At 45.2% G+C, this 25953-nt stretch overlaps 2 protein-coding genes across 6 annotated transcripts; one reads left to right on the top strand and one right to left on the bottom strand.

Annotated features, from left to right (window-relative positions):
* Nucleotides 1-144: 144 nt before the first annotated feature.
* On the bottom strand, nucleotides 145-25816 carry LIMS2 (LIM zinc finger domain containing 2). 4 transcript variants are annotated; one of them, XM_048955361.1, is made up of 10 exons: nucleotides 23935-25617; nucleotides 19428-19587; nucleotides 18600-18666; nucleotides 17969-18089; nucleotides 7425-7574; nucleotides 6458-6608; nucleotides 5612-5704; nucleotides 4736-4784; nucleotides 4479-4554; nucleotides 145-3673 (listed from the first exon to the last, which is right to left on the bottom strand). In XM_048955361.1, the coding sequence occupies exons 1-10, from the start codon at nucleotides 24012-24014 to the stop codon at nucleotides 3526-3528; spliced, it is 1095 nt and encodes a 364-aa protein (XP_048811318.1). In that variant the 5' UTR covers nucleotides 24015-25617; the 3' UTR covers nucleotides 145-3525. The 4 variants fall into 4 exon arrangements, with proteins under 4 accessions (XP_048811318.1, XP_048811317.1, XP_048811319.1 ...); XM_048955360.1 differs by lacking the exon at nucleotides 23935-25617 and adding an exon at nucleotides 23784-23915; XM_048955362.1 differs by lacking the exon at nucleotides 23935-25617 and adding an exon at nucleotides 23449-23728 and having other exon boundaries at nucleotides 146-3673.
* Nucleotides 8814-15926, top strand: GPR17 (G protein-coupled receptor 17). 2 transcript variants are annotated; one of them, XM_048955364.1, is made up of 2 exons: nucleotides 8814-10129; nucleotides 14725-15926. In XM_048955364.1, exon 2 carries the CDS (start codon nucleotides 14759-14761, stop codon nucleotides 15788-15790), a length of 1032 nt encoding a protein of 343 aa, XP_048811321.1. In that variant the 5' UTR covers nucleotides 8814-10129; nucleotides 14725-14758; the 3' UTR covers nucleotides 15791-15926. The 2 variants fall into 2 exon arrangements, with proteins under 2 accessions (XP_048811321.1, XP_048811322.1); XM_048955365.1 differs by lacking the exon at nucleotides 8814-10129 and adding an exon at nucleotides 10136-13906.
* Nucleotides 25817-25953: the final 137 nt, after the last annotated feature.

The raw sequence follows: 25953 nt of genomic DNA on the forward strand, positions 1-25953 counted from the left end.
AACAGGAATTCAAGACAGCAGTGGATCAGACCTGGGCAGTCCTCAGAGCTCCTCAGGATGCACAATGCCCCATTGCTCAGCAATGCAAATGTAAGTTTTCTGTATACAAATTCTTTTTTTTTTTTTGGTGTGCAAAGATTTAAAATGTAGCAGTACAATTAACTTTATTACAGGAATACAAACAGGTACAATATTACAATACTTCAACCCACAGTCACATGTCAGGTTAGCACCAGCAACGTGTGATCAAATGAGAGCTCTGCACTGTGCAGAGTCCACATCTATCATCAAAGCCTGAACCATGACTAATTGCTGCTAATTCTTTCATCCAACTTCTACTGTCCTCAGCACTTAATAGTGCTTTACAGACTACTGCAACTGCACTTATTAGCTCTGTGCAATCTGTTCCTTCACCATCTGATCACCTGTCAGTCACATCATCTGATACAAAGCTCACATCTAGGAACTCTCTGTCCAGGAGGTTGAATGTTTGCTAACACTGCACAGATTGGTGTAAAAATAAAGGCCAGGATGCAAACCCAAGAGAGCAGGTTATAAAGAAAGACAGCAGGTGATTAATATGCCCTTTTAATACAAACAAGCTTCACATACTGTGGTTTCTAAAAGCATAAATATTTTCAAGTGCAGTCAGTGAATATTAGTGATTGTAATTCTGTATGTATAAATAGGAATGTAAACTAGAAATGCATGTAATTACATGAGCTTTTAGTTAGTGTAGGCTTCTGAGCCAAATTCAACCTTGGTGTAAACCTCTGCTCTCCAGAGGTTTGATACTTAGGATGAATTTGGCCATTTATCTGCTTGCAGCAATGGAAAAAAAGCAGGCAGCTTATTTCTGACCAGGACCTTGGCTTCATGAGAGGCACTAAGGGCAACTCTGCAGTCTGCATTATCTTCTACTTAAAGTGTTTTAGAAGTGGACCCAAAGAGGTAGAGGGAAGATGCATCTGTTCAAACTACTCCTAATGACCTTTCTTTCCTTCAGTTCCACTGCCTCACCAAAGGTACGTGAGTAACATTCACTACTGCACATCTGTCCATCATAGGCTAAGAAGAGCAGTCTGAACATTTCACAATTTAAGAGCTGCTAAGAGATCACCACTCTCAGTTCTTCACAGAAAACAGGGACTATGATGGTTTTTTCACTCCTTTTGGGCAATGCTCTGAGGACAGAATGCAAACTGAACACCTTAACAAAGAGGATGATACTGGCTGCTCTTGGATTACTGAAGCCTACTAGGTCTGCTTGATTTCTAGCATGAGACAAAGTGAAAGCACAGACTCTCTATTTGCAGGAATAAATAATTCCATCTGCTCCTATATGCCTGAATTTTCCATTGCTGAACTTGAGAGTGGCCACAGAAAGAGTATTTCCTATTGCCTGCTAGCTGCATACTCTTTGTTTTCACCAGTAGGTACACAGCTCGGTGTTCCCCAGCACCTTCCCAGAAGCTCTGTACACAGCTGCTCACACTTGGCATCAGGTGTGGTTTGTGACTAAGATGACAGGAACAGACCTGCATGCTTTATGCTGAGATCAGTCTGGGTAACGTATCTAAATCAATGTTTCTGTGCTTCATTCTGTGAACCAGCCAAAGAATAGGAAAAATCTCTGCAGTGCCCACATCCTACTGCACTAAAAGACGTGCTGCTCTTTGGGTCCTTAACTAAAAGACCTGTACAGGTTAGTGAGAGAACAGGGACAAGGCATGTGTTCTCCTAAAGCAGTGACAAAAGCCACAGTTAGTGTAATCCACAGTGCACACTGGTCAGAAGGCCATGGGAGAGTTGTGCCACCTGATTAAAGCCCATCCCCTCATCACTGTAGGGTGGATAAGGATTATCCCAGTTAAAATCGTATGGAAACTTACGACAGTAATAAAGCAGAGCAGCTGGTGGAAAATCGAATCAGGAAAGCCAGTATCTAAGAGATGGTCTTGTGCATGGGATTCTGATCTGCACAGTTAACCATGACTTCCCACTGCTGCCACGAGATCATTGCTGCAGTTCCATGGGCAGTGGCTGCACAGCAAGCACACAAACAGCTACCAGTGTTTTACCTTGTGCAGACCCTTTTGGAGCAGAGCACAATGGCAGTGAGGGCAATTTTAAGGTAGATTACCCAACCCAGTTGTTTCTCACACATGCAAAAAGTGAGGAAGCTTTAACTTCTTGCTAACAGGGTGCTGCCTCAGGCCCAACTGCTGTATTCACTTCATCTGCTCAGCTATACACTTTCTGGTAGACTTAAATCCCACATGGGACAGCAGTCCTCCAGTGCCTTCAATCCTGTCCATCTCACAAAAAGGGCAGATACAGCCTCCAACTACTCATGGAAAGGCATTCTCAGTCTGCTCAGATTAGTTCAGATCGCCCCTGAAGAAACAGTAAGGATGATCAAAACCAATGTATTTTTGGCACCTTGGGCTGTACGAGAAAAACTGCATCAGTGAGAGGAAAAACTACAGAGCAGAAGGAAATCTGCAAGCAAAACTACATGTTAAAAGGTGTAGATTCAGGTCTGAGGTCCTCTCTTTAAGTACACATTCAGGTCTTAAGAAGAAAGATGTTGGGTGCCTCTTATTTGAGTGAATGTTATGAAAACCATTCACTGATTTTAATTTGTAAGATAGCATTGGTGATCAACTACAAATGACAGAAATCTCTTAGTGTATTTAAGCTTTGTGGAGAGTGACCTCAGAGTGTATTCTCACCTTTCAAACAAAGCAAGAAGGACTGGATTTGAAACTGAATCAGTTAAGCTAACACTGTATTATCAACTGGGTTCCATAATTCCAAACAACTAGAAGTGTCAGCTTTGTCCAAGGATAGGATGTGCTTTGTGCTGACCACCAGAATCTCTTGTATCCATGATGGATAGAGGACAGATTGAGAAATCATGGCATCAGTTTCTAACAAGGTTTATCCTTTTCCACAGCCAGCACCTCCCTAAAGGGAGCCCAACCATCCAGAAGGGGCTGACGTGGCCTTGGCAACTGCACTCTTCTTACTGCTGAGCAGAGAAACAGCAAAGTAAACTTCTTCAGCAGTCCTAACATTGGTTCTGAGTCAGACAAGTAGGCAATTAAGGTGTTGTAACTATTGGCTTCTGAGCTTATCCAGTAAACTCAAACCAAAAAAGAGCAAACAACACATTTCTTCCACCCCTACACTCAATTAGTGTTTCTAAATTCATCAGACTATAGAGGAATGGAGAGAGAAGTACAGTTCAACTAAGGAAAGAAAGAAAGAAAGATGCTGTACAGTTTAAAAATAAGATGTTAGCAAATTAATAACCAGCCTGTAAACTGCTCTTTCTGCAAGTGTTAATAGGCAGTTGCTTGAGAAAAAGAGAGTCAAGATGCAGGCCATGTTCCCAGAAGCAGGGCAAGGTACCACTTCTCTTTGGTTTCACTTGTTCTGAGTAATTCTCTTTTAATCAGCAGCTGCTGTGAGCAGCACCTTGCGACTGCAAGAGCGCAGTCAACAGATGGACAGACCTGCTTAAGCAGAATTTAAATCCAGGGCTTTGGGGTGTGCCTTCTTGGATGCCAGCTCTGACAGCTTCTTCAGGCGTTTCTTCAGCTCCAGTGGGAATTTCTCATAGCACTTCTTGCATACAGGCTTCATGTCAAACTCCACAAACTTATTCCTTTAACACAAACAACAGTGGGCTATTAAAGCACTGTTTGCAAGCTGCATGTCTGATTAAATCAAGCCTGTGTGCAATTAGAAATGCAATTGCTTGCTTTCTACTACATATTTAAAATGCCTCACTTCCATGACAATGAAAGTATAAAAATCAGATTTTAATCAGGGAACTGGGGCTTTTAGTACTGCTAGCTTAGTTAAAAGCAAGATTTTGCCATACATTTGTATATAGCAGCCTAGGATAATAATGTTATCTTAGAATGGAAATGTCTGTGCTTTCATGTGCTTTCACATACCAGGCCTTTAGGGCCAACCCAACAAAGCAGGATAAGGGTTTGAACCATCTGAACCTGAGAAAGAAAAACATAGGACTGCTTTGTTTTCTGTTCCTCTTCTACATATTTGGTAACTATTTTGAAAGAAAATGTTATGCTACTCTAAGTAATTGCAAGCACTGCCAGCAAGGGGTGCATCCACACTAAGGAGCAATGGAAGCTGCAGGAATTTCAGTATAGGCAGTTATTCAGAGGTTAAAACCTTCCTTCTGTACAGCTGTCCTCTTACCCAACCTCCTCAGGGAAGAAATTCTTCCTTTGAGCACAGGAGGAAAATAAGATAGAGAAAATGTTGGGTCCCAGCTCTCTTTCGGTTGTGAAATCACAACCCTCAGAGAGATGGCACTGCAAATCACTGGATCAGCAGAATGTTGCCCCTCAGGGGCACTGGCTCACAGTACTCCCCAAGCTGATACTCTGCCTCAGGGGCAAATATGGTTTAATATGGTCCAGACATAAATGCTGACTTACTTCAGTGTGAGCTTGATGTTGCAGGTGGAGCAGGAGAAGCAGTTCACACACCAGGCCTTGTTAAGAGCTGATACCACTGCAAAAGCACAAAATAAAAGGAAACTGCCAGATTATTTGAATTCGGATTTGTATCCAAATTCAAATGAGGCCAGATGTGAAAAAGAAACACTGGTGCCTTGCAACTGTGAGCCTGCAACAGCTGCACTAACAAACGGAACAGGGACAGTGACCCAAAATAAGAAGAGAACAAATCTTACCATCTCCCTCAATCACGTGGCTGCAGTTGTAGCAAACATCTCCAAAGAGCTGCACAGTGAAAGAAGTAAGAACAGGAACTCGTGTCACTGACTGCTCACACTCCCCAGATCACGCAGCTGGTGTGAACCTTCAATCCTAACGTTAATGAACTCCCAGATATCGCAGTTGCCCCCAAATGTACCAATTTAAATCTTCTGAATAACTTCTCATACGCTTGCCAATAGCCCATTTTCGTTTGGATCTCATACCACTAAATACTACAAGGCCTTTGTTGTTGTTGTCATACACTCTACCACTGTTGTATGATCTTGAAATCTTGCACACGTGGCCATTTGAGTATGATAGGATCAGCAAAGTATATTCTCTAGAGACAGATATCTCCTGATGCTAAATCGAAAGGACAAAACAACAAAACAAAACCTAGAGCTATTTTCAAAATAGCAACACTTCTCGTGAGATAAAGACTGATTTGTCTGACAGAAGAAAACACCAAACTTGTAGCTGTTCACTATCACAATATAGAAAAAACACATTTGTTTTGACTTGGGAAACACACTTTTCTTTACGGGTTAAGCAGCATAACAATTATCTTAGCCCAACAGAAACCAATCAGTAACCGAAAGTCCACACAAATCACAGGAATTTTTACTGCTGCCCATGGTCAGTGCTTTTAATCTCAAAAGGATAATCAAAAATCGATCTCCCTGAGACATTTCTAGCATGTTCTCAGCATTACTTTTCACACCTACCAAGAAAACCTATTTTTCCAATTAAATCCCATTAATTTCTTAATACTGTGGTGCCTCTACAAATTGAGACTACGAAAGCATCCGGCAGTCAGAGCAAGCACCTACAGCACAGATGGCAGAATTTACCTGGTTATAATGAGTTTCACAGTAAGCCAGTCCTTTTTTCTCATAGTGGCGGTGCCCCAGGAATGGCTTCTCACATTTGGCACAAACAAAATGCTGCAAAAGAAAGAAGACACTCAGTGGCAACCAATGTGACCTGTCCATCACCAGGGAAAAACTTGCCTGGGTGCTACGCTGGCTGCAAATCATGGCTCAATACAAGAGACTTAATGCCTTAATAAAACTTAGATAGGAAAATCCTTGACAGTGAGAAGATGAAATGTTTAGGACATTACAATAATTCATTAAGAATTACATTAATGATAAACAGAGCACTTGCTGGAAGGGTAACTGTAATGTAAATATGCTGAGAAGACTCATGGAATATTGCTTTCCTTATCTCAAAGAAGAGAAATAGGAATATAAAACATGGTTGGTATGAATGCAGCTCAGATGAGCAGCAGCATCCCTGTTGCATTCAGCCCTAGGAGGTTTACATCACCAAATCCATAAATCACTATAAAACTTTAGAGCATGCTGTGACAACTTAGCTGAAAGTTACAGAAAAATTGAGCTGAAAAGGCTTAGAAGGCAAGAACTGAACTGGTTCTGCCTACTTTAGAAATTCTAACAGTTACAAACCAGGAGTGGAAAGAATATTTCTACCCTGGTAAGCAATTATTTCAATTTGTTAGTAAGTAAACGCCATCATGTGAACTACATTCCACAAGAACCTTGGCAGTGCAGTCCTGACAAACCTGCAGCACTCATCCACTCACACAAAATGAAGTCAATATGAAACACAAGCAATTAGTTTTCTGTCTTCCAGAGCAGCTCCTGAAGGAGGTTTCAGAGTTGGGAAGGCCTCACCTCAACATGCCATTGCTTTCCCAGGGCATTGACCACGCGGCCCTCAATGGGCCTGCGGCAGGCTCCACAGATGGGGATTCCCATCTTGTCGTGGCAGGGCAGGCAGTACAGCTCTCCCTTCAGCTCCCGGGCCTCAGCAGTCAACTCCTTCCTGAAAACACAAACGTGTCCCTGAAGTCAGAACACCCCGTGAAGCTCCTTAACATCAGAGGTGAAATCTTGGAAGACCAAACTTGACAGTTAACACATTTTGGCAACATTCATGCTATACACGCTGCCATTAAACTAAGATAGTGAAATGCAGTTGTTATATACTATTTTTTTCTATTATTGCTTTCTCATTTTGTCATCATGTCTCAGGTACACGCTCTGGCAAAAACCTATGGTGTGCTTACATGCAATTATACAGTGTCATGCTTTCACTGAATGAGATTGCTCAGCTGAAGGACTGTTCCTGAGTGCTCAGCAGCAACACTTGTTTCTCAGTGCACCTTATTTCTCAGTGCTGTTACCCACGCTGTGCTCCAGTCACACGGCCTTTCTGACAATAACTCATGTCAGACAGGTACAGCACAGCAACACACAGCACCACAACTCATCTCCTTCTTTTCCCCTCTATCCAGAAATGCAAAGTGAAACTATTTGGAATAGTCTGGCACCAGCAATCTTCGGACAGCATTTTATTGCAATGTGCACACGGCCCCTGACATAAGTTCTCACAAGTAACTGTTATTGTTTTCAGTACAAAACGGTGTCATTCAAATCCAGCAGAGAAGAACAGCAAATAGCAAAATAAAACTGCAGTTCTTCTAGGTTTTCCCAACATCTTTCCATTTTTCATCAAAGAATTCCTGTTGTTTTTTTTAAGAAAGTGAAGGCAGCAAGGTTTAGGCCTTGCAAGGGACTGCATTGCTGACTGAACCATTCCTCCTCCTTCGTTGTCAGGGTTTAGAATACCAGCACATACCCACAGTGGGTGCAATTGAAGTGATCTGGATGGTAGGAATCATTCCGGAACATCAGAGGCTGCTCATCAATTATCAGGTGGCACTTCTGACAGATGTACTTGCCCAGCCCCTTAGCTTTCTCACGGTTATGGCACGGCCTGCACAGGTGCCTGGGCGAACAAAGAAAAGAAAGAAAAACATGATGAAATTCTTTCTCCTAAAAAAATGCACACTGCATGATGCAAGGTGTATTTGATGTAATCTTCTGAGGTTAGACTGAACATTATTTAGTTTAATATCCTGTCCTTAATATCAGATGCACAGAAAAGAGTATATAGTATAGCTACCAAGTTATATTTCCTGGAATCCTTCTCCAACATTCCCTGATTTGTGTTTACATTTATAGCACAGGCAGACAGTGACAGGACAAGGGGGAACAGTTTTAAACTAAGAAGGGGAGATTTAGGCTAGATGTTAGGAGGAAATCCTTTACTCAGAAGGCAGTGAGGCCCTGGCATTGCTGCCCAGAGAAGCTGTGGATGCCCCATCCCTGGAGGTGTTCAGGTTGGATGGACAACCTGATATAGTGGGAAGTGTCCATGATCCTGGCAGGGACTGGGACTGGATGGGCTTTAAGGTCCCTTCCAACACAAGCCACTCTGTGATTCCATGATGTACCATATTATAGACACGATCCATGTCTACCATCACCTGTCACTCTTTCAGCTTTCACCTTCCACCTTTCCAGTTCTCCTAGATCCAATCCTCTCTGAAATGTGGGCATGGAAAGGCAGCAATACCCTGTTTGTACCACGAAGCAGCAAAACTGCTTCTGACAAGTTCTCTGTGATACCAGGCAAAGTATTCTTGGGAATACCAACTGTCACACATAGGAAAACAGCTGCCTCACCCAGCTGGTGATGAGGGTCTCTGGCACCTGTGCTCCCTGTGCCAGCCATACCCCTTCCCCAGGTGCTAAATCACCAGTTCAGGCCCTACACAGTTCCCCTACACACCTTCTCCCCATTAATAACTTTGGCAGAGGCATTACAGGAGTAGGAGTTGGGAGGAAGCAGAGCAGAGAGAATTAAGAACAATTAAACCAAAGAACATTGCTTGAATGGGATTCCTTAATCTTCAGCAGTGAAGAGATAAACAAGAACCTTTTGAATCCTAGCCCCTCTGTCTCCTAAATCCTTTTAGTCCTCAGTTAAGGAAAACAAAGAGCTGTGTGATTTTATGTGGTAAATACAACTGTGTTTCTATCACTTGTTCTAGAACAAATTACTGCCCTCAGCAGGCAGAGAAGCCAAATTTCTGGTAGTGAAGCCTGGGCAAGAGCATAAAAGGGACTTCTATAAAGGCTGCAGGAATCCAAAAGTTTTATCCCAGGTGTCCAGATTCGGTGTCCAGAAGCTCTGAGGAGAAACTGTTCAGTTTAATTCCCTTATGTAGCCCTCTAGCAGCAAGAAAAGAACTTATGGTAAAGCAAAACTGACAGAGGATTCACTTCTGCAGGTTTATCTGACACAAAACAGAATCCCACTTGATTCCTTTCAGTGTATTGCTGTGTGAAACTTGCTGAGATCTACAGGTCATTCTCAACAGACAGGAGACGAAAGGGAAAGTTCAAATGGAAAGGGCAGATTTACGGCCACAGCAGCAGATTCATCACCCCTTCCAAAACTCTGATAGGATGAATCACCCTTAGATCTGTAAAATGGGGATAAGGATTCAATACAGATGTTGTTGTGAGACCTCAAAACATTTCTGACCCTCAGTTGGCAGGCGCCTAAGCGCTAAGTATCGTCATTATTCTCTCCAAATCTGAGTCCTCCCGTCATCAAGAGTCTCTCTCCAGGGCTGGAACTACTGTCTGCCCAGACGGAATCCAGAAAAAGCAGACAGGACCCCATTATAAGGAAACATGCAGCTGTGCTCATCTCAGCATAAAGGCATCGATTTTATTCGGCACCGTCAAATGGAGAGTAATTATATGGGGCAGGACAGAGGGACCCCGAAGCAAGCGTCCTGAAAGAGACCCCTCTCATTCAGCTGAATAAGATGCCTTCAGCCATTTGCACTGATAAACCATTATCAACCCCTCCCCATTCACAGGCCCTCTCTGCCGTCCCATAGACCCTCCTCTATTGCAAGCAAAGGGAAGTGTTGGACACGCTGAGCTGTTACCATAGCAGCCGCCCCTCTCCCTCTCCGCACTCCCACCATTATGGAATTATCCCATTCTGAAATGTCCTGTTGTGCCTATTAATACCAGACTTCCCCCAAACAATGCTACACTCCACCCTCCTAAAATAATCAGGGGACTCCAAGAGGGCTGTGTGAAAGGCTGGGAGTTCAGCAGCGGCCTTCAGTGAGCACCACAAACACTGGAATATTCATACAGCACATTCATATCTGCAACAGCAGCAGCAAGCCCCATGCCAAGGGCTCAGCTGGGATGAAGAATGCTCTTCAGTGCAGGAGCGTCCTGCTCTGTTGTGTGCCTGAGCTGATAAGGCACTATCAGAGCCAGAAGGACGCTATATAGAGGGGCACCCTTCTCCACCTTCAGCAGCCCTGCAAATGTGTTCTCTTTTTGGATCAGCTCCTTGGTTTCTCCGTAGCTGCTTCGTTTTGGTTTGCTGCCATCAGCAGAAGGAGTTGCTTGAGATCTTCCCTAAAAGGAACCAACTCTCCACCCATAGGACTGCGCTGTGAAGAGGTAAGAGACAAACTTCAGTAGCAGGGTAGCAAAGGAGCTTTCCTAGCGCTGTGAGTTTCAGATGTTGTCAGCAAGGTGGAAAAATGCACAAACTGGGATCATGAGCATAACAGAAATGTCTGAAACTAAGAAAAAGCAGCACATTTTGAAGATGAAAACACCAAACTTTTCACACTTAAGTCTTTAACATCCATCCTTTTGGCAGGAAAGCTGACTGCTGCATGTCCATTGCTCTGACACCACTCTGGTGCTTATAGGAAACCAGTGCTTGAGCTGAGGGGTGGGAGGCTCAGCAGGAGTGATCATCAGAAGAACAGCATCAGTTAGAAGTGGGCTGCTTCTAAGGAAAAACACTTGCAGAGAAAGACTGGAGACAGGACGCTACAACCAGAAATACAATCCCCAGACTAGCATAATCCCAAACCAAAATTCTTCCAGCTGAGCAAGAAGTCATTTCCTGAAATCCATCATAAATTTCAACATACACTTTGAATTTATCTGCAGCGAGCATCGTAACAAAGCCTTCAAATTAGCCAGGTAGCAAATTTATGTTGAGTTATTTTTTCTGTTTATTAATTTTTGCATTCTTAATAAGGATAACTGATAGCGTAACCCTGCACCGACAGCCCAGGGATTGCTGTCTGTTTGTTTCTGAGCAGAACAGAAACAGGGACATAAAACATGGGCAGTGTGCATGCATTTCTAATGAGTGCTGACATCCCCCTTCCAGCTCAGCCCCGGGGGGTGGGATAATGGCTCCCTCCACACCAGCACTCTGCTCAATACGTACATCGAGAAATATTCATACAGCTCCAGGAGTGCAATCCAAGAGGAAATTATTGGGCGGTGAGACAGACTGCCAAATAAGTTTTGTTTGTGGAGTGAAAGCCTCTTGTGCTACACTACATACATTAGCTTGAACTACACATTCTGGGTCATCTGGGGAAGTTTCAAGTTTGCTCTCAGCATAAATACAGATGAGTACAAAAGTTTCGTAGGATTTACGAGCGTCCTTTTTCGCAAGCTAACAAACCAGAAAGAAAGAAAAAGCCTAAAAAATAAATCAGTTACTTATATTGATAGAGACGTGCAAAATAAAATGCAGGAAAGGGCTTTCCATAATCTACAGCTACAAAAGCTGTTATTTCTGTAAGGTTGCAGCTTTCTGTCAACATCTCTGCTCCAGACATAACCTCAACACGTAACCCTAGCAAAACAGCAGCTTTTCCTCTGACCTAGTTTAGTGCTGCACGCTGTCAACAAACAGAACGGTAAAGAAATACAAAAATTGATCAAAGTTCCCTTCTAACACAAAATCTAAGCAAAATTAGAGACTCAATTCCCCATGGGATGGAACAGCTCTCCTACAGGACAGGCTGAGAGAGCTGGGGCTGTGCAGATGGAGAAGGGAAGGCAGGGGGAGAGCTGAGGGCAGCCTGTCAGTATCTAAAGGGGAGCGACAGGAAAGAAGGGGACAGGCTCTTTAGCAGGGTCTGCTGTGACAGGACAAGGGGAAATGGCCTCAAGCTCAACAATGGCAGATTTAGGTTGATTATAAGGAAAAAATCATTCACAGTGAGGGTGGTGAGGCACCGGCACAGGCTGCCCAGAGATGTGGTGGGTGCCCCATCCATGGAGACTCTCAAGGCCAGGCTGATCAGGCCCTGGGCAACCTGATCCAGCTGTGGTGTCCCTGTGCACTGCGGGCAGCTGGACTGTGTGGCCTTCAAAGGTCCCTTCCAGCTCTGAGGGGTCTATGATCCTCTATTCATTTGGTTTCTGACCAGGCAATGAATGATGCCTTCCTTCCCTTTCCTCCAACAAGTGAATAAGGTAAGAGCAGATCTCACATGAAGGCAATCACTTGAACAAGACACAACTCATTGATTTTATCATCTGCTCTAAGGATCCCCTTCTTGTCACTGACATTTTGAGCTTACAGACAGACCCACGTTCTCCCTTCTCCTCCACCCCACAGCACCTTGCAGTGAAAATATGTCCAGACAGAAATCAATGGCAGTCAGTGCTGACATCACTGAGGACAAAAGTGCTGACTGAAATGCCTTGACTAGTTCACATCTAGCATGGGCAGACAGCTGGGTCTGAATTCCAAAGATCCTCCATAGGAAATCAGCTCAGTGTATCAGCTGCTAACTCTCAAGCATCTGGTTTGTAAGCAGGGCTTACTGCTTTGCTTCCTGAAGTTAAATCACTGTCATCAAGGGAAGAGACATCCCTGTCTGCCACCCTCCCTTTAGCCTTTTCAGCTGGTCCAGTCCTGTACCAACTGCTTTTTCAGTGGTGTAACCACACAAAGAGGAGCACTTACCATCAGACAATAACTCATCACTGACAGGAGTGTGAACATATAAAGATCACTACATTTTTGCAGATTAAATAAAAATTAAACAAAGATGATAGGCACCACTGTAAATTAACAGCCCATGAAAAGGCATGGTCTCAGCATATTTCTTCACTGCTGTGCAATAGAAAAATACGTATTTAAACTAATTCCATCCAGGGAAGACAAGTATTTGAGCTTTCATCACATGGAAACTCCAAACTCTTGGGTTCAAAAAGATTTGTAGGCTTTATTTTATATGGGACTAAAACCCAAACTTGCGTGCTCTCCAGCAACCCCAGGAAATTCACACAGAAAACCCGACAGTGAGTTTTCTTTTTGTTCGTGAAAGCAACAGGAACTACAAAAAACAAAAGTAAAAGATAACACGTGTATTTATAGAGAATGAAATACCCCTCAGAAAAAAGGACAGTCTAGATGCACTTTTGGCAATGCCATCTTCTGAAGTGCTGTTCTCTCTAGCTGGCAGCAGACAGTGATTACCCACACACTCAAATTTAGTCTTTCTTGTGCCATAGGCACACATTGTATTCAGGGAGTGCATAGAGTGAGAAGGCCCCTCTGTGGCCACACAAAGAAATTCCTGTTTCCAAAATGTAATTTGTTCTCCTTTCTGCTGACTCTGGTCTCTCCAGCCATGCAGTAAGCAGAAGTGGCCCAGCATGTTTGTTCCTCATCTACCGCAGTTTCCTGTCCACCTGAAAGTGACAACAGCTAACAAAAGAAGGGAATTACCTTGGAGTTTCATTTACAAATTTCCTATATATTGGTCTGTAATTAATCAGCCATTTCAGTGAATATACTCAAATTTTAAGTTCTGTTGGAAGCTGGATGCCTTGCTTCATGCCTTGGACCATCTGCCTACTGATGTAAGATCTCAGCACACAGTGTAACTTCTGCCCGAGACTCACAATGTTGTGTAACCCCCTACCTCAAAATTTCAATCTCAGTAGAGGAAAATGGAGCAGATTGATCTTAAAACATTCTAATGGGTGAAGAATGTGTCAAAGAAACAAGAGATGCCTCCTTGTTTCCCTAGGCAAAGCAAACAGGCACTCAAGCCAAACGGAAATTCTTCTTGTCTTTTGCTATCATTATTTCACTGTTTTTTTTCCAAATGCTTTTCAAACACAGTTGTATTTGATGCTGCCTCACTGACCTGAGGATACTGAGACAGGAACACAGGATACACAGAAACAGGAAGCTACAGTTTTCAGCTTCCTTAGCTGCTTGTTCTTTAAATATGTATTGAATGTTGTGCTGTAATCATCAATTAGTACAACTAATAGAGGTACTGCTGTGGATACTGCAACACCTCTGAGGAATCCAAGAAACAGAGACAGCACTGGAAGCTCAGACTGTCTGCATTTCCCTACCACTGACCCTGACAGATGAGGAGTGCATACAAAGGCAGGGTAAGCACCCACAAAACGTAGTCACTTTTGGTTGATGCTATTCAGGACCCTGCAGAGGCTGCCAAAGCTAAGCACAGTATTATATGCTGCAATTTGGAAAAGCTCCTGGATATGCTACAGGGGGAGAGTTACACTGGGAGGAGATGCAGGGAAGGATGGTGCTTTGGCAACAGAAGACAGCAAGGGTATTACTAGCAATGTTTTCTGAGTCAGTGTATTGTTTTTCTGCTATTCAAATGAGATGCTGCTACCCATCTGAAAGGTTTTCCCCTGTATTGGTACTGCATGTGTTTGCCATAAATGCAGGATTTCAGAGTAAAATTCTCAAAAGATATTCAGGAATCTTGCTTTAAAGTAAATAAATAAATAAAACAACAATACCTGACCTGCTTTCTATTGCTCCAACAAGAATGTTGTGGGCACCTTACAGTAAGTGCATGTTCAGAAAAGCTCTTCAGTCCTAAACCAGCCTTTCAAATTAAACACAACAAATACCATCTAGCTAGACATACAGAACCTGCTTCCACTTTTCCATTTGCCTGATAAATGAGCATGACTATTACTCAACTAAGCCCAGCACAAACTGGAGACAAACTCATAACCAGCTGGTGTCTCTTTAATAGTGTCTCTTCAATGGGAATTAGTGGGCTGGACAGCTGAGCAGAGTTTTTATGTACATGTTTAGAGTCAGACTGACATGTCCTATTAAATATCAGTATTAGTGAGCACAAGACCTCACTGATTTCCATGTGTGTTTTCTCCAAAAACCAGGGTTGGTTTTTTTTTTAAACTATAACACACTGTCTCAACTCTTTCAGGTTTTTCTTTTATACTTCAAAACTCTGGTGAAAAATGAAAGGCCCGGCAGATCCCTCAAGTCTGCTCTTCAATTGCTCAAATCAGTCAAACTTCCCTTTGGAAACTTCAGAGCAATGTGGCAAAGAGACACACCTTGAGAACATACTTTTTGCCACCTTCTACTTCCTAGACTTCATCCTGGCTTTTATTGGCAACTCCCTGGCTCTTTGGCTCTTCATTCGGGACCAGAAGTCCGGCACACCGGCCAACATTTTCCTGATGCACCTTGCTGTGGCTGACCTCTCATTCGTGCTGGTCCTCCCCACCCGGCTGGTGTACCATTTTTCAGGTAACCACTGGCCGTTTGGCGAGATCCCATGCAGACTCACGGGTTTCCTTTTTTACCTCAACATGTATGCCAGTATCTACTTCCTCATGTGCATCAGCGTCGACCGGTTCCTGGCCATCGTGCACCCCGTGAAGTCCATCAAGCTCCGCAGGCCCCTTTATGCCCACCTGGCGTGTGCCTTCCTGTGGCTGATAGTTGGGGTTGCGATGGCACCCCTGCTGCTCAGCGTGCAGACCGTGGAAGTGAACAACACAACCATCTGCCTGCAGCTCTACAGAGAAAAGGCGTCACGTCACGCTCTTGTGTCCTTAGCGGTCGCGTTCACCTTCCCGTTTGTCACTACGGTGACTTGCTACTTACTGATCATCAGAAGCCTGAAGAGTGGGAACAGAGTAGAGAAACACCTGAAGGAAAAAGCTATCAAAATGATCATCATGGTCCTGATGATCTTCCTGGTTTGTTTTGTACCTTATCACGTCAATCGCTACATTTATATCCTCCATTACAACGGCACCAAGGCTTCCTGCGAGACGCAGCGCCTGCTAGCACTCAATAACCGCATCACTTCCTGCCTCACCAGCCTGAACGGGGCCTTCGACCCGGTCATGTATTTTTTTGTAGCTGAGAAATTCCGTGATGCTTTGTGCAACCTGTTCTGTGGTAAGAGGACGGTGATGATACCACAGTGCGAGGGGAAGACCAACGAAAGCTCGCTGAGTGCGAAATCTGAGCTGTGAACGTGACTCCTGCCTCCGCTTCAACGTGAAAAGCCTGCGCCGCCAAAATCAGAGGAGAGCAGATATGCAGAAAGACCACATGCATGACCACAGCCGGGCTCACTCCTGCAGAGGGAAGTTCTGTCATTTCCCTGGAACTGAAACGAACAGGAACCCCTCTGATTACGTGCTCTTGTCTTACTGAAACTGCAAGCACTGACTGCCAAGATGTGAAACTGAGGGCTGAGCACTTAGGAACAACTGAGGGAACGCGGGCTGTTAAACAGACAGCTTCTTTTTGCAAAATAATTTAATTCCCAAAGCATTCAGTAATGGCTTTTCCTAGGCACAATGCATAAGCATACTTTAAAATGTCGTACTGCACCAACACCAGAGATCCATTCCTCACACAGCCTGTACATTCTGTTCAAGTTGCATGCTCAGTGTTTACACACCGTAGGCAGAAAACTGGCACTAAGCCATAGCAAAATACATAAATAAATAAAAAAGCAAAACACTGCAACATGTCCAAGCAGGAATGCAATTAAGAGAGTACTGGCCATTTTTTAACTGCTTCCAAGGGCTAAGAGCAGGAGATGAGCTCAAAGCTTCAGACACAGGCCAGACAGTGTTTACTGTACTGCCTCTGTTACGTAGTTCCCTGCCAAACATCCGACATCCTGATAGTGCTTCAACTAAAGAAGGTCTGCTTAGGAATACAGCATTCATCTTTACTACATACTGAATCAAAAAAACAATGAACCTCTGTCTTAAAAATTGGTAAAGGTGGACAAAAGCAAGCAGAAGAAGAAATCATAGCATCATTTAGGATGGAAAAGACTTTCAAGATCAAGTCCAACCACTCACCTGACCTACCAAGTGCCATCAGTCCAACCAAGTCCTCTAGTGCCACATCCACACATCTCTTAATCACCTAAAGGGTATTTATTTTACTGATGTTCCTTTGCCCAGAAGAAAATCTCATCTTCAAGGTGTTTTACAACTCTTTTTGGCAGTTTACCTAGCCAGACTATTTATTTGCTACAGATAAAGCAGGGATTACCTTAACTATCCTTACTGATACAAATTATATCCAGTGGAACACATCTGAGAATGAGAGGCAGACCTAGCAAGATCAGGTTCAGTGAGAAAATGGAAAACAAACACAACAGTTTCCAACAGCATTTGCTAGCAGAAAGCTCCTGTGCAGAAGAGGTAAATGTTATAGGAAACCACACGACAGGTGAAATAAACGTGGAACGTACAGACACACAGGCACACACATTCCTTTCCTATACTTCCCATTTAAAATTCTTTTTCATGCTTGAATTGTTTCAATCCTAGCTGCTTTCCTGAAAAGACCCAGGAATTCTCCTAGGTGCTGTGACAACAGCACAGATTCTAACAAGCTAAGGTGACACAAGTCAAATTTATTACGCCCAGCTCGAAAAACTAAGACACAAAAGTTGTGTGCAGGACTGAACAGAAAAGGGAGTGGAAGAATCTCCCTGCTGGACAGGGTACAAACATGTAACCTTTCCTTCCTCACCCTTCAGGTAGTGAAAACGTAAACCCCAGGAAACTACTAAGCTTTGCTCAAGATATGAAAGCCTGAAATTAACTATGAATTGTACGACACTATGTACTAACTGCCAGATGGGTTTATTTTCTTATGATATCCTTTTGTACAAGTTTCAGGTTTTTAGTTTCTTACTTCTTAATTAAATGCATTAATCTACCTTAGGACTTGATTTTATATTTCTTTATATAAATTGAATGGTTTTTGAAGACTTGGGAAATCTTATGCTGCATATGTTTTGGTGTAATCCTCACATTGTTCTCTTGGCCTTTTGCTATGTTTTGAATTGCTTCAGAATTGTTTATCAGAAATTACCTGATAAACAGCCTACCCAGCATCACACAATCCCTCTTCTCACCTGCTATCTGGCCTCTTGCCTATGATTCCTTTCTTTTCAGTACCCTTCCACTAGCTACTAACATTTGAGTTTCTGCTTCGTACACATTCCATTGAACAAAGAACACTGTTCTTCATTTAATTCCCCATCCCACAACAGGCTGCTCCTTAAAGCTTTCTCTGTACCTCTACAAGCTTCACCTCCCAATACATGACCAGTGGAGCACTCTCAGCCACATCAACAACATACTGGCAAAATTTCCAGAGCTCCTGCTCCATCTTACCTGCCAGCATTCTTCACAAAACCCAGGTCAGCAAGTGCCACATCACAGAGCTCACAACGGAAACATTCTGGGTGCCAGTTATTGTTCATTGCTTTGATAACACGCCCAATGATGAACTCACCTACAAAAGGAAAGCAATACCTTGAGATCCACACAGAAAACAGTTTTATCAAACATCTACAGCCCTTGATAATTCTGCCCTTTAGCCTCACAAGAACTACTACTTTATAACTTTGGTGGAAAAAAAACAAACCCTCTTCCCATCACCAGGATGCCCCAAATCACTGCTGATTACATCCTTTGTTTCTCTCCAGTTTTCCTGCCCCTTCAAATGACCCCAAATTCAGCTCAGGGCTGGACAGCACTCAGTGGTGGGAGTAACAGCCTGGTCTAGTGTTAGATATGGAGGTTGGTGGCCTTGTCTGTGGCAGGGCGTAGGAGCCTGATGATCCTTGAGGTCCCTTCCAACCCAAGCCATTCTATGATTGTATGAACCTGTGGTGTCTCAATGGATGTATATGCTACAGGGCCAACACTGCCAAAAGAAGGGCCATTTGCCCCTAACAGTGTGCTCACTGTGGGAAGCACACAGCTGGATGAGGTTGCACAGATGTGTATTTGTACATCTTACCACATTCCCCACAGCAAGGAGCAAAGAGCATCTGAAAGTCATGCTCACAGTACTTCCGACCTTCAAACTGAAAAGAGAGAACGAGCCATCATGAATAACTGAATGGTGATCAGTTCTTACAGTTTAGCATTTTCCACTTGAAAAAATGAATTGGTGAAGACCAGATAAGCTTTTCAGTTCTAGTCTCAATTCTGACCTGTTTTTAAGCTCCCAGAGATTTTCTCAAAGCAACATCCAAATATGGCTTCAGGCTCATAGTGAATTTGCTTTGCAAAAAATTAAATCAATAGCAAAGCTCCTACTAGACAACAAAAATCTTGGGGTGCCCAAAGTTTCTTTCCCTATAATTTATTTTTGTTTAAAAACTTGTGCATTTAGAATTATTCCTCCTACAAAGGACTAAAAAACTAAGAATGCAGCATGTTTAAAATAATGTACTATTCAAAAGCAGTGCTTGCATACAATCTGTGAAAAGATTTAAACTTGCTTTGTATGGGTTTGCCAACTTCAGTTGAGAAAGTCTGGTACAAAATACCTAAAAATAAAGACAAACTATCACTTAAGCCTAATGAAATATTAAGATACATTTGTGCTTTCTTTTTTGAAATGCCTCTTACCCAAAAAGCAAACCCAGTTGTGTTGATGAACAGAAGTAGGTAAGAGGAAGAAAAAAAGGAAAAAAGAAACCAAGCTGCAAGTCCCTCCTAAGGCCTAGAAATCAAACATGCAAGAAAGATGGAAGTTCGTATTTCTGTCATAATTTTCACCTCGTTCTTTGCCTTTTAGCAAAGACATTTCTTTTCTCTCATACACAGCATGCAACCTCACCTCATAAAAAAGTCCATCCGGGAACTGGCGAAAACACTGAGCACAGACGAAGCAGTTCTCGTGGTACAGCTCCCCATTGCTGTTCACAATCCTCTCTGCGGGATCAAAGCGGGTCTGGCAGCGCTCACACACTGCATTCGCAAGAGCATCAGACATATTACTGGAACAAAGACAGGAGGGAGGACATCAGCACTGCCATAAGCAAATCAGGAATACACTCGCGCCATCCAAGCTTCTCCAACATCTATGAACACAGAATTTCCAGTGCTTTAAACTCCCTTTTACTTATGCACACAAACCACCAATGACTGAGGCAATTCAGCACTGACGTCAGTTGGAAATAATGCTCCTGCAACTCAGCTGGGTAGGCAGCAGCACTGCAGCACAGCTAACTCCTGTAGCAGACCTCTCTGTCACACACTTTTGGCTGCTTCGCCAGTCTTCCACCCCATTATGTCATCCTGCTGAAGCCCGTATCAAATCCCCACCATTCAAAATAAAGTTCTGAGAGCAGCAAACCCGATTAATCCCTACTTCTCAGGATTTCTGGTCTCAGGATGTGCACTCCCAGGATTTCCCAACGTATCAGCATCGATCTTCCACCACAGCCTCCCCCTGACCATGGCAGTCAATGGGCTTCCCCCCATCTACCTGGTAGCTGATGTGCACAAGACACCTTGGGATATAATTACATACAAAGCCTGTGCCTTCCTGACAAATTAGTTGAAACTGTTGAAGAATTGAAAAGGTACAAAATGGAAGGAGCCACCCTGCCTGGCCTGGCTTCACTTCCTCAGAAAGCGAGGCTGAAATAAACCCACAAAGTCACACTCACAGATCACTCAAAGGGCTGTTTCCCCTTTTTCTCCTAGAATGGGAATTAACCTAACTGCTTCCACAACATTTCCACACTTGCCATCATGGTAATCTAAGTTCTCCATATGGCAATAGAACGCAGTTTTAAAATCCTGTATGTCACGTCCAAACAGGGAGGGAAAAACTATGAAGAGGAGAGAATCTCAGCTTCTTGCTGTGATGCATCCACCCAATTGACCATAGAATCATAGGATGGTTTGGGTTGGAAGGACCTTTCAGATCACCTGGCTCCAACCCCTGCTGTAGGCAGGGACACCTCCCATAGCCCAGGTTGCTCACAGCCCCATCCAGCCTGGCCTGGAGTGCTCCCAGGGAGGGGGCATCCACAGCCTCACTGGGCAACCTGTTCCAGTGTCTCACCACCCTCACAGGACAGAATTCCTTCCCAATATCTAGTCTAAATCTCCCCTCTTCCAGTTTAAGCCATTTCCCTTCATCCTGTCACTACCTGCCCTTATTAAAAGTCCCTCCCCAGCTCCCCCATTCAGGTTCTGAAGGGCCGCTATAAGGTCCACCTGCAGCTTTCTCCTCTCCAGGCTGAAGAGCCTCAGCATTCTCAGCCTGTCCTTACAGGGGAGGTGCTCCAGCCCTCTGATCATCTTCATGGCCCATTTCTGGACCTGCTCCAACAGCTCAGTGTCACACACAGCCCCCAGAGCAGCAAGATGCTGTACCACACAGCAGAAGGACAGCCTCCAGCATGGAACGTTTCTGGGACTCTATGTGCTCACCAGTTCTTCTGCAATGAAGCAAGACACAAAATCCTCCTCTGTTTTAACAATAAGTCAGTGACACAAAGACAGGAAAGGCCACGGGAACATGACCAGCTCAACATCCTGGTGCAAACCCAACAGAACACACTGTGAACGCTCACAAGGCACAACTTCCAGCAGAATGATCACAGAATCCTTAGAATTGGAAGGGACATCTAAAGGCCATCCAGTTCTACTCCCCTCCAGGGAGGGGAAACCACAGCTCCACCAGGTGCTCAGAGCCCCATCCAGCCTGGCAGATCTCCATCAATGCTGAATGAGGAGTTGCTTTAATGTGGAGATAACCGAAAACCTCACAGATATTACAGCAAAGAAACCTGAAAGCAGCATTTCAAGGTACAAGAGCACAGGGCATCATCCAAACTTAGAAGACAGAACAAACCTACACTAAGGAATCCTAGAAAGGAGCTTTCCACTCACTGACCTACCAATAGACTCTCATGTACGCAGAAGACATCTCAATGCAATAACATTTATGTAGTCATTCAGAATGTGCACAGACACACATGCACTGGGTAGTTTAAAGACCCAGAGAATGCATCACCACTTGGCTGTGCCATAGACCTCAGGATAGAAATATCAGCAGCCAAGGACAGGGGCTGCTTCCCACCCCTGTGGCATGGTTGAGCATTTGTGGCTTTAAGCTCTTAATGTTGATTAAAACATCAAGTGATTTTACCAAACCTGCCACAAAATGTTGGAGAAAAAAGAAACGTGATCTGTTATGCATTCAATAAGGCTACGAGCACAGTTTAATCTGCAGAATTTCTCCTTCTCCTCACATTATATTCCCACTCAGCAACCTGGACTACAGGCAGACGTCCCTGCCTGTAGCAGGGGGCTGGAACGAGGTGATCTTAAAGGTCTCTTCCAACCCAAACCATTCTAGCATTCTATGATTCCAGTTCACTCCCTGTTGAGATGTTTTTTAGCTGGCTGGCTGTGAGCTTAGCAGCACTGTGGCCTTTCTTCCCGAGTACCCAAATCCTCAATAAAATCCCACTTCTTCCTTGCAATTTACTGCCAAGGAGCAAGCAGAAAGAAGAACAACACAGAAAAGCAACTTACGGTCACAATGTGGGGACAAACCTTTACAGCTTCTCACCTCTCCTTGGCCTACCAGCCACAACCCTCTGCTCTTTGTAGAAGACAGAGGTTCGCTCAGCTCAGGGCAGCACCACGAAGCAGTGGCTGTGTTTAACAGGTCGCATCCGCGAGGCAGCAACACCACCCCTCTACTATCAGGCATGCAGCACTTTGCCCATAACGTGCACCTGATAAATGGCTTCCAATGCACACGGTCTGCGTTCCTCTTCTTCACTTCCACTATCTCCAAGGAGCCTGTGGTGATGGTTGTTTACCAGCACTGCTAAAACTGACTGCTTCCAACCGTGTTCATCAGCTGCCACCAGCAGTGCTGCTTTGGATTGCCACCATTTGCACAATGAAGGGCAGCCTTCCCCAGAGCTGCTAGCGTGCCCAAACCCAGAGTAGTAGGTTTAAATAATTATCAGCACCATCATCAAGGCTTGAAAAATACATGTTGGTAACAAAACAAAGAAGAAAAAATGAAACCTGATTGTGAATCAAGGAAACAAACAACACTGCACCTCCACCTTCTTTTGGAAGGCTCTGACAGCTATAACAAAACAGACAGCTGAACACAAATCACACATTGCTGAAGTGAGAGGACTACCAGCATCGATCTCCTCACCCTTCCCATCATCAGTCTGCACTGCTTTCCTGCTGAAGAGCGGTGTTTCTTTGCTCCTTCAGTGCTGACTTCTCTGTCACCAGTCCCTTCTGTACTCCTTCACAGCCCCATATCCCCTCAATGGCATTCACACTCCTTCTTCTGTCCTCCCATCACCCTTCCATACACTCATACCCACAACACTGTGCCAGAAAAACCAAACATTTAACCACTAACCAATGGCTGTAGGCTAAGCAGAAAGCACTGGGATGAGCAAGGCTCTATGGAGGGATGCAGGGCTCACACTGAGCGGCTGAACCAATTGCACCACACCTGGGTCTGAAACAAGGCTGAAATCCACAGCTCCTGGCTGCCACAAGGACAGCTGTGCTGCACGCTCGCTGCTCTCGCCACCATGCAGACCTCAGAGCTGAGATGCAATTATTAACTGAGCTGATTTCTGCTAATTGCTCTCCTGTCCAAAGTTAACCAATGAAAACTGTAACAATTACTATCTTAATTAGAAACACAGGAAAAGAAACTCTCAAGCCAAGCCCCGTAGCTGCCTGGGCAGACTGGAGCAGCTCTGCCTGCCAGGTGAGCGATCCCATGCAGCAGCCATGCCAGGAGCCCCAGTTTCTGACAGACAAATGTTAAAATCAAGAAGCCTGATACTCACAGTACCAACAGGTTACTGAGCCTCAGTGCTTTGAATGACTGCATTTTACTTTTCCTCTGTCCCCACGGCACCGAAGCACTCCAGCACTAACCAGAGCTGAGCTGCTGCTGGCTCTAAACAATCTAGCTTCCACACGGAAAGGTTCTCCACCGCTTCTTTCCTGCTATTGTTAAAAACCGAAAGCTTCCCCACCAGGAAAGTCCTCTCCTTCGTAATCTGCTTGGAAATAGAACCAGCTTCATCCTGTCTTGCTGAGCACAGACAGTTCCCGCCCCACACAAAGAACTCCCACCACCCCCAGCTGTGCCCCCAGGCCCCACACACCGCACACCTACCCTTGGGCCCTGGCCGCCGTGCCTGCCCGGCCCTGCCGCCGCCAGTACAGCCCTGAGGCTGCCGGGCCCTGCAGGCGCAGACCAGCCATGGCACCCCATGGCAGAGCAGGGAGGCGGTCAGGGAGCCCTGGCAGGACATCCAGTGAGTCACCTTCCTGAGGGGAGTTCCCTTGGCGTTCCAGGAGAGCTCCAGCAGGATGCAGGCAGTTCTGCTCCAGCGCTGTTCCTCATGCTTTGCCTGCCATTCTGCTGCAGCCCTGAAGACTGAAGAAACTCTCTCCTGCATCCCACTGCTAATTAATCACCTGCTGAAGGCAGCACACTTGGAGGTCATAGCAGCAATTAGTGCTCAGCCAGACTTGATGATGGAGCCGTGTTAAGTCCCAAGCCTTCATGTTATCAATGCATGCCACTGAAGGAGACTCTCAGATCAAAGCAACAGAACACTGCTGACCCAGCCTCACAAAGCATCTCACCCAACTGTCAGGTGGACAGGTGCCCCACGGCTGCTGCACCCCACAGCACTGCTTTCCGCATGGGTGAGGCACACACCGGGACACCGAGCACAGCACTGCCTGCAGAGCAGCAGCTGAGGAGGGCTTGGGGCAGGCAGCACTGCACAACCCTGCTGGGGAGCTGAGCTGGGCCCATGCAACACTGAAAAGAATTAAAGTACTGAGAATAGAGAAGGCAGTGTTTAAGAGAACAAAAGGAGTGGAGGGCGATGGATGCGGCTGAGTCAGTGTTGTCTGATCAGCATCACTATGAAAACCACTTTGTGTTTTATTATCATTTTCTTATTATTCTCTTGTAAATAATTTAAAAAGGACTTTTGTAGCATCATAGTGAAATATGTTCCATTGGTAAGCTGTAGGAGGAAATAAGCAAGAGAAGTGACAATTTCACAAGTATTAGGCGAGTGTTAACCAGCAGAGATCCTCCATGTCCACCAAGCAAAAGCAAGAGGGCTGCCTGGGACCCAGACCAGGCAGAAAGGGGAACGTCATCATCCCACAACCAGAACTGAGTAACCCACAATCTCCAACTCAACCTGCACTTTGTTGTCCTTCAGGCCCCTGAGCTCCAAAGCAATCTGCAGTTCTTCAGACTGCATTTCATAGAATCACAGAACGGCCTGGGATGAAAAGGAGCACAATGTTCCAACCCCCTGCTGTGTGCAGGTCACCAACCAGCAGCCCAGGCTGCCCAGAGCCACATCCAGCCTTGCCTTGAATGCCTGCAGGGATGGGGCATCCACAGCCTCCTTGGGCAACCTGTTCCAGTGCCTCACCACCCTCTGGGTGAAAAACTTCCTCCTCATATCCAACCTAAACCTCCTCTGTCTCAGTTTAACACCACTCCCCTTGTCCTATCACCATCCACCCTCACAAACAGTCGTTCCAACCCGTTTATACACTCCCTTCAAGTACTGGAAGGCCACAATGAGGTCTCCCCACAGCCTTCTCTTCTCCAAGCATTTGTACTTGTCTCACCTCTGCTTTACAGAGCAGAGAAATAAAGGGAATAAAGAATGAAAATGAAGATGAGACAGAAGAATGAAAATATCCTTCAAGTTGCGTGGCTTTGCAGACCTTTTAAATTTTAGAGGGATAAGCACCTTTAATGCACTATGACATCACTTCTTTTAATATCAAGCAAACCATCGAAGCACCGCAGCACCTCCCATCAGCAGCCTGGCAGGGCTCTCCTCCCTCCAGCACCTCAGCTTTTACCCTCCCGGCCGCTTCACCGCTTTAAGTATCCATACTGATTTCTAAAGGCAATCTAATGCAGGTCGGGCACTTTTTATCTTTACGTTTTGTTCTCGTCCACGCTGAGGAGCCGCCCTCCCGGCCCTTCCCACACGGGGTGCGGCCCCGCAGGACCTCCCGCCTTACCTGCCCGTCATGGCGGCGCGCCGAGGGGCTGCGGGGCTGCGGGACGGGACGGGACGGGCGGTTCCGCGCGGCGCTCCGGCAGCACCAGGCACGGCACGGCACAGCGCGGGGCCCCCAGGCGTGGGCGGGAGCCGCAGCCCCCGGTGACTCAGGGCAGCCCCCCCCGTGCCCCGCGCATACTTTTCCTATAAAGGGAAAGAAGCGGCGAGGAACGCGGTGGCGGAGCCCGGCCCGCCCCTTGCCCTGACCCCGGCCCCGCGGAGCTTCGCGCC

The sequence above is a fragment of the Lagopus muta genome, chromosome 9 (assembly GCF_023343835.1).
Source record: "Lagopus muta isolate bLagMut1 chromosome 9, bLagMut1 primary, whole genome shotgun sequence".
Classification (NCBI taxonomy): domain Eukaryota; kingdom Metazoa; phylum Chordata; class Aves; order Galliformes; family Phasianidae; genus Lagopus; species Lagopus muta.

Excerpts from the sequence above, each read along its gene's own strand:
- GPR17 (XM_048955364.1), top strand. The coding sequence starts at position 14,759 with ATGAAAGGCCCGGCAGATCCCTCAAGTCTGCTCTTCAATTGCTCAAAT.
- LIMS2 (XM_048955360.1), bottom strand. The coding sequence starts at position 23,872 with ATGGCTGGTCTGCGCCTGCAGGGCCCGGCAGCCTCAGGGCTGTACTGG. Across the intron at positions 18,090-18,599 it reads TCCTTGCTGTGGGGAATGTG|GTGAGTTCATCATTGGGCGT; the intron begins GTAAGATGTACA and ends TTCCTTTTGTAG. Across the intron at positions 4,555-4,735 it reads CCACGTGATTGAGGGAGATG|TGGTATCAGCTCTTAACAAG; the intron begins GTAAGATTTGTT and ends GTGCTTTTGCAG.